The 8,450-nt window shown below is 55.9% G+C and overlaps 1 protein-coding gene across 1 annotated transcript; it reads right to left on the bottom strand.

Moving 5' to 3' along the window:
* Positions 1-220: 220 nt before the first annotated feature.
* PATL1 (protein associated with topoisomerase II homolog 1 (yeast)) lies at positions 221-8,149 on the bottom strand (the record flags this gene model as incomplete). Its single annotated transcript, XM_009084067.1, has 19 exons — positions 221-242; positions 528-677; positions 860-951; positions 1,431-1,580; positions 2,311-2,470; positions 2,790-2,938; positions 3,499-3,558; positions 3,641-3,738; positions 3,828-3,951; positions 5,124-5,307; positions 5,455-5,538; positions 5,613-5,814; positions 5,945-6,041; positions 6,231-6,332; positions 6,413-6,607; positions 7,268-7,345; positions 7,425-7,636; positions 7,709-7,811; positions 8,112-8,149. Coding segments are annotated over 19 exons (2,300 nt in total), but the record flags the coding sequence as incomplete, so codon positions are not given.
* Positions 8,150-8,450: the final 301 nt, after the last annotated feature.

Genomic DNA, 8,450 nt, shown 5'->3' with positions numbered 1-8,450 from the left:
GTGCAGCAGGGAGAGGCAGCACTTTGTGGGGAAAGGGAGGAGCAGCCAAACATCTGCCCCTGTTCCCTCTCATCCAGGAATTTTGGGGGGCAGGAGATGTGCTCCTCCTGCCAGGCCAGGCGGTAGGGTGTGTGGGGTGAACCGTCTGCTCTCCATCAATCCATCCTTCCTTCCTTCTTTCCTCTGGAACATTCCGGTGGTGGCAAGGAGCCACGGAGATCTACCGGATCCCGTGCACTAAGCTGGAACAGGGAATGAGATTGGGGGGTCAGAGACTCCCCTGGAAGGGTCAGAGGGGGCACAGTGACTCCCCTGGAGAGGTCAGAGAGGACACAGTGACTCTCCTAACTCCAGGCTGCTCCCTCAGAGGAGTCTGAGGGGACCCAATGACTCCCCTCACTCTCAAAGCCCTTCTGCCCCACACCTATCCTGCCCACAGCTTCCCCACCTCTGTTTTTTCCCCTTTTCCCAGTGCCCTGGTGGGACACAGCCCCATTCCCATGGGAACAGAGGGCTGTGACACTCACTGCAATTTCGTCTCCAGCAGGTTCAGCTTCTGCTGGTCGACGTAGCGTGAGAAGAGGGAGACCAGGTTGGAGGGGATGGACACAGGCTTTGCTAAGGCTCCCTGAGGGATCCGCAGGAGCTCCCGGGTCGCCATGAGCATGAGCTCCGTCCTGCCAGGACAAAGGATGGGAAAAGGGAGGAATGAGAGGGGTGGGGAGCCAGGAGTGCCCTCAACTCCCCTCAGGAAAGGATTCTGAGAGCCTGAGGTCCCAAGGCCATCTTCTCCTTACCAAACGACTGGGAATGTGGTGATATCTACCCAGGAGCATTCCCACCAGAGACAGGGACTCACCACTGGTTGTCCTGCATCAGCTCTGTGTTTGTGTCCGAGCTCTGCAGTTCCTCCCCACGGCTCAGGACCAGGTACAGCAGGGACAGACCAAACTGTGAGGATACAGGGAGGGATGTCACCTGCCATCCCTCCGGCAGGGGCAACTTGAGCTTTCCCCCCCTCTCTCTTTGGGTGACATAGAATCTCCACCACTTCCCAATCCTCCTGGGAATGCTGGGACAAGCGGGAAGATCCCTGACTGCGCTTGAAAGGAGGAAGAGGCTGTTTGGGGTGTGAATCACCTCACACAGGACCACAGACACCTCCCAGCCCAGGAGGGACATCTTGACATCTTCACTGCACAGGAGGAGCATTCCCACCCCAAATTCCAAGCCATGAGCCTGAAGCCCAGCAGGACACACGTGGAAGCTGCTGCCAGGCTGCAGCAGAGCCTGAGGTCACCTCAAACTGCTAATTAATCTACCAGAAACCCTCATTAACTAGTGAGGAGCTGCTCCAGGGCTGTGCCCAGCACTGGGAGGTGCTGGGGAGCTTCCCGAGGTTGGGAATTGAGCAGCATGAGGAGGAGCACCTTGTTTTGGAGCACAGCAGTGAGGTGCAGGTTGGTGGGCGCGGCGGCGCTCTGAGGTAGGTTCGTGAGCTGCTGCACAAGGCTGGTGACTGTCCCCAAGGGCAGGTGGTAGAGGACGTGGGAGAAGGGCCTCAACAGGCAGGACAGCACCTGTGGAGAAAGGACAGGAGTTGGCAGCTCCACAAGACTCCCCTGGAATTGCTAACAGCATCTTCCCATGGCTTGAACATCAGGCAATGCTTTTTCTCTTTCTTAAATCATCATCTTCCTTGGATTTCCAGGTGTTCAAGAAGTTGGAGCAAGCTGTGACTTCCCATGCTCTTCTACTTGTGTAAACTAGGCATGAAATTAAGTGCGGGTATCTGATTAGAGGTTGTAACTGATTCAAGCTATGTGGAAGAAAGATAATACTCAAGATTTAGTGAAGCTTAATAGGAATGTTGGGATGTTACTGTTGCTAATCAGTTATTTAGACTGGAGAAACATGGGTGTTCTGTGAGGATGGTGAGACACTGGTGCAGGTTGTACACAGAAGTTGTGCATGCCCCATCCCTGGAAGTGCCCAAGGCCAGATTGGACAGGGCTTAGAGCAACCTGGGCTAGCGGAAGGTGTCCCTGGCCATGGCAGGGGGCTGGAATGAGATAGGCTTTAAGGTCTTTCCAACTCAAACCATTCCATGATTCCCTGTATTTCTGGCCCCTACATAAAACCAAATGGCCCTCCCGCCCCTCCCAAACTTCTGCCACCCTCCCAAGAAAGGCAGGAACCACCATCCCAAAGAACACACTGTCACTTCCCATTTTGCAGGTGGAGGAGATCCAACTCCAAACCCGAAACCCACAAAACAAGGGGAGTCTTCCCAAGCCTCTGGAATCTCACCTCATCCTGAGCATCCTTCTTGATGAGGAAGGGCAGGTTCCTGGCTGTGGCCATGAGCACGTCGGCCGCTTGCTCTGGGGACAGGAACGGGAGGATCCTGGCCACCAGGCGCTTTCCTTTCCGAATGCACATGATCTGCATGAAGTGGTCATCACTCGGCCTGAGGAGGACAGGAGAAAGCTGCCAGGGGTTATCCCATGGCTGGATCCAGGTGGAAAACACACCTGGCCTCATAAAACATCCCTGAGGAGGGAAAAACAAGGTGGGAACAACATCCCTAAAGCTAATCTCTGCCTGAGGCAATGAAATCATTACTTCACATCCACAGTGAACAATCTCATGGGGAAAATGGGAAAAACACCAAAAAGAAGCCTGTTTTCAACCCACGGTTCCAAACATGCCATTGGAAGAGTCAAACAGATCCATGGGATCCATCTGGAAGTGGTCACAGAGTGTTTGAGCTCCCAAGTTGTTCTCACCTGTCCTGCCCAGGTGCTTTCCCCCTCAGATTGTCATACATGTCACAGATCTTCTGCTTCCTCTCTCCCATCAGGGCTGGTCGTTCGCCTTCCAAGCTCAGGAGGTAGCGGCGCTCATAGTCCTCCACATCCAGGAGGAGGCTGTATGTCTGTGGGAAACACCGGGATCATGGGCTCAAGGAATGGGTTGGAAGGAATCATAAAGATCTGGTTCCACTCTGCTATCATGGGCAGGGACACCTTCCACTAGCCCAGGTTGCTCCAAGCCCTGTCCAACTTGGCCTTGGGCACTTACAGGGATGGAGCAGCCACAGCTTTTCTGGGCAACCTGTGCCAGTGCCTCACCACCCTCACAGGGAAGGATTTCTTCCCATTATCCAATCTAAACCATCCTCTGGCAGTATGAAGCCTTTTCCCGTTGTCCTATCATTCCCTCTTGTCCTATGAAAGGTTACTATTGCAACAACACATCATCAGTAGGGTAAAACTAACCTGTTTCACGACGGTCTAAACCCAGAAAGGACAATCTGCTATGGGATTTTCTAGCTCTGCTCCACAAAGACCCAAGTAGGACCTCAGCCACTGCTGGCTTCTTCCAGCTGGATGCCCAGAGTTCATTCATCATAAAGACCATCCATGCTGGTCTCCCCGGCCTGCCCTGTGTCCCACACCAACCTCTGAATGTCATGTTGATCCACCTCAAACTCACCTTCTCGATTGTGACAAGGGTCTGTCGTCTCTTATCCCGAACCTGCTTCTCTTTTGTCTCCTGCCAGGAAGGGAAGAGGAAATCAGGGCTGTGGGAAGCAGCCATAGGGCTGTGTTGGAGGGGAGAAAGGCCTGGAACTCACATCATCCTCACTGCGGGACGTCACCACCGCATCGATCATCTTCCGCGGGTTGTTGACGCTGGAGACAGTGAGTTTTCCCAATGAGCCCTCAAACTGCACTGCAGGAAGGAGAGAGTAGGGAAGCAAAGGGATCAGTCACCTCAATTCCTGGCCCAGGAGGAGCTCCATGGCTGCAGGAGGGATTTACCTGGCTTGTAGGTATGCTCCAGCTTAGCCACCTGAGGTGTGATGAGTTTAGTGCGTTCCTTCTTGGGACCATCGCCATGCACTTCCTCAGCTGCTGCCAACTTCTCCAGCTTCTGGAAGTAATTCTGAGGCAGAGAGAAGATGGATTGAGACCCCTCTCCCAAAAATAGCTGGCCAGGAGTGATGCAACACCTACCTCTCCATGGCCTGTGCTTCATCACTTCCTGGTCTTCCCAACATCACCATCATCTCAAACCACAGCTGAGCTCACCCACCTCTCATCCCTTGGGATTAGAGGTCCTGAAGTTCCTCCTCAGCCTCTACTCCATACAATGATAAATCCACTCTCCCTGTGAGGTTCCCAGCTCCCAGTTCTTCCCAGCATATGCCAGTTACCCTGCCTTTCTCTGTTGGCACCATGCCAGGGCCTGTCCACTCCATGTTTGCCTCTTTCGCAATGCCAGTGCTTTGTTGCTTCATATCCTGCACCACTTCCTCTCTTCTCCTGGGGGCCCACAGCTCCCAAAAACCTCTCCAGCTCTGAAGGGGAGGAACCCACTAGCATGCAACCTCTCAAGCCAGGTGTCCATCCCACATGGCTTCAAGTCCTCCACGGATTTTCCTCCCCATGTATGGACCCTCAAACCATCCACCAGCCATCATTCTGCTCCAAATCTGGCTCTTCCCAGCCCTGTCATTCCCTATTCCTGAACTGGAAAAAAACAGGAGCAATATCCCCATCCACCTTCTTCACCTCACTCTTCAGACTCCCACAGGATTCCCCACCACCATTTCCAGTCAGACCAGAGTCAGCCTTTCCCTGCCTAAGGATCTCTTTACTTCCCACTTAGCACCTTCCCTGTCTTCCATTCCAAGGGTTTCATCCTGTCACCATCACACTTGTGATGGAGAGAGCAGCGGCTCTCCTGTTATCCCACACCTGCAAATCCACACTGCCAGTGTTTCCTAACATCTTGAGATTTCCAGGGCTGAAGGCTCTGAAAACCCCTCAGTTTTCCAGGGCTGAGAGCCTTGGAAGTCTCACCCAGTTTTCTTCCCTGGAAAAGAAAGGCAGAGGAATAGGGTGGGTTCAACATCCCTGTGAAGGGGGACAGCAGCAAGGGTAGAGCTGCCTTCCTCGGAAGAAAACTGGATCCTGAAATGTTTTCTCCTCTGCATCATTCTCTGGATCAACATCCCATTCCCATTCAATGCACAGAGGGAAGACCTCAATCCTAACGTGCTGCCAGCAGCCCTGGGATATGGAAAAAGCCAGATGCTTCCCACTCCAAGCTACCTGGTAGTAATAATCATCCAGGTATGGATCAGTGCTCTGCAGCTGCATCATCTGGATCTTGGACACCCAATCCTTTTCCCTCTGCAGCATGAGGTTGGCATAGGGATCTTTCCGGATCTGCTCCTGATGGCTGCTCCGGTGACCCCCTCGGTCCCCCCCGGAGCCGTTGAGGCTCCGGTGCTGGCTGGCAGGAGGCAAGAAGGGCACCCGTGAGCACACAGGAGCTACAGGAAGGGACAGAGAGGGGGGACAGGTAACCCCCGGCAGCAGGACACTCCACCCCGTGCCAGGGGCCTGTCCCAGCTGTCCCCAACCCTGTCCCCACACTCACTTCCGACTCTGCTGCTGCCGCTGGTGCAGGAGCCGACGGTGCTGGGGGTGCAGGTGGGTCGTGTCTGCTCGGAATAACTGCGGCCTGGGGAGAGCAGGAAAAGTCAGGGATGGAGACAGGGAATGTGGGAGGGTGGCTGGGAAAGGGATGGCACTGACCTCAGGTTGGGCAGGTGGGATCCAGGGCCGGGTGGGTGCTGCAGCTGGGAAGGGGGGGGAGCCCCGAAGAAGGCACGAAACCCACCGGCTGGAGGCATCATCTGCCCCACTCTGCCTTGGAGCAGCTTGGGATTCATGGAGGGAATGGGGCTTCCAACCAGGCTGGATACCCTAGCAAACTGGCTGGGGGACATTCGGCCGGCCTGGAGGGGAAGGGAGAGCACTTGGAGTGAGCCGGGGGGAATTCAGGGAGAAAAGGTGGGCAAAAAGAGCCACACAGAGCCAAATCCCAGAGCTGTGTGGAGGAAATGAGGCATCCTCTCCATGGAAAAGCTGTACCTGGGCTCCTCCGAGTAGCTGAGCTCTCTGCAGGTGGGTGAGAACGGGAGAGACGCTGTGGGGGAACGGGTGGCCCAGGAGAGAAGAATTCTGTGGAAAGACAGAGGGATCCTGCTCACAATCCATGGCAGGCAGATGGGATAAGCCCCAGAAAGGTGCCCCAAGTTCCATGAAGCCACAGGAATAGGGTGTTGACAGGTCTGGGGGGCTGACAGACCTTACAGCTCTAGGGAGCTGGAATTCAGTCCCTAAAAAGAGGGATGAGAAGGAGTTGGATACCGGTACATTGCAGAGCTGGTTGGGAGACATCCTGTCTCCATAGGGAGCGGGATAACGCTGCTGCATGGGAGCTCGGATGTGCACAGGCTTGGGACACAGGATCTGGGAGGAGGGAAGCAGCATGGTCACACCCTGGGAAGCAGACTGCACCCTTGGAGCTGTGAAAAGTGGTGAGGAGGTACCTGCTGGTTGAAGTTTGGGATGGCAGCCTGCTTGGGAGGGGTTCCAATGGGAACAGCCCGGACCGGGGGGCTGCCGATGACAGGGGACGATGAGCGCCGCGGCAGCGCCCGCTCCGAGGGGTCCCGCTCCTCCTCCCGGGGCTGTGGCGGTCTCTGGGGCAGGGCATAATCCAGCACGGACACTGATGGCATCTCCTGGGATGGGAATGGGAAGGACAACCCCCCCAGGGTCACAGTGACTGAGTGGGACAGGGAGCATGGACACTGTTACTCAGAGCAATGAACATGTCCTTCCTCCTGCCAGCACACCATATTCCACTGCACTTTCCTGGGATCCCCATTGGTGTTCCCAGCCATTCTCACTGGTGTTCTCAGGGATCCCTGGAACCCTTGCCAGTGCCAAGAGCTCTGTTTGGGCGTGGGGTGGGAATTCTGTGTCACCTCCCAGCCTGGCAGAGCTGGGAGAGGGTTGGCCACACAGCATTTCAAAGCCTGGCTCCTATCTAAACCACAGCACCACAAAAATCCTCTGCCTTCAGGCACCAACATTCCCACATCACGCTAGGAATCCCTCAGACATCACCAAGGGCCCTGGAGCAGTGACAAATCCCATTCCACCCCTCCATTGGAGACCTTCAGCTCACTGTAGACTCTCTTAGGACTGATGGCTAACAGGGTCTACAAGCCACACCACGGCCACCCAGATGCGGCCAGAGCCAAGCGGGACATTCCACTCTCCCAAGCAGAGCTGGAAGTGCTTCCCAACACCCCCAAACCCGTAATGGCACAATTAAACCCCACTCAGGGATTTGGGGGGAATAGGGAAAAGCCACACTGTCTCCCCCAGCACCATACCTGAGCAAGCAGTGGCCCCCGGATGCGCCGCAGCATAGCCGAGCTGTCCCAGATGCTGGAATTCAGCCCTCCAGCCTGCTGGAAAGCACACACGGAATCAGAATGGCACTGTAGGATCCATCTCAGTGTCCCCTCAACCCTCCAGGCCTGCCCCCACCTGTGTGGGACCCCTGGTGTGCACGGCCTGCATGATGGCAGGGTCCTCCAGCTCGCTGTCGATGACCAGCCGTGTCAGCCGCTCGGCCAGCGTGTCCTCGGGCTCACCCAGCACATCCCCCTCATCCCCAACGGGGCCATCCTGCTCCTGGCTTGTCACCCCCTTGTCCTCCAGCTCTGCCAGACGCTCGTGGGCCTCCTGCCAGTCGTCATCTGCAAGAGATGAGGAGTTAGAGGACATGGGGAGAGGGGACACATGGACAGGGGTTCACGCCTGGGGCTCACCGACAGCTCCAGCGCCGAAGGTGTCGTCATTGAACTGGTCAATGTCTTCATCTTCCTCCCCCAGGGCCTGGAAGGCATCTTCATCTTCGTCCAGTGGGCAGTCCTCCAGGGACTAGGATAGAGGGATAGGGGTCGGTTCTGGGATGGGCACATGGAAGGGAAACCCCCTCCCCTTCCCCAGTTTGTTACCCCTCCCCAGTAGCCCCCCCAGCCCATTGTAACTCCTTGTGACCCCTCCCAGCAACCCGCATGGGTCCCTTGAACCACCCTCGTGAACTCCCCAGCCTGTTATACTCCCCCAGCTTATTATACCTCCCCAGTGCCCCACCAGCCCATTATACCACCCCAGTGGCCCCCCCAAGCCCTTATACCTCCCCATGCCCATTATATCACCCTGGTGAACCTCCAGCCTCTTATACCTATACAATGACCCCTTCTGGCCTGTTATACCTCCCCAATCAAAGGACCCCCCCCTAAGCCTGTTCCATCCTCCCCAATCCTCCCAGTGCCCCTCCAGCCCATCATACCTGCCTGGTGACCCCTCCCAGCAACCCACATGGGCCCCTTATACCACCCTAGTGACCTCCCCTGCCCATTATACCCCCCCCAACCCATTACAGCACCCCAGTGACTCCACAGCCCACTGTAACTCCCCAGTGACCCCACCCAGTCACCTTCCCTAGCCCATTATATGACATGGTGAACCCCCAACCCATTACAGCTATAGAGTGACCCCTCCTAG

Source organism: Acanthisitta chloris, unplaced genomic scaffold, assembly GCF_000695815.1.
Source record: "Acanthisitta chloris isolate BGI_N310 unplaced genomic scaffold, ASM69581v1 scaffold25581, whole genome shotgun sequence".
NCBI classification, from domain to species: domain Eukaryota; kingdom Metazoa; phylum Chordata; class Aves; order Passeriformes; family Acanthisittidae; genus Acanthisitta; species Acanthisitta chloris.
This window is presented reverse-complemented; position numbering and strand designations above follow the sequence as displayed.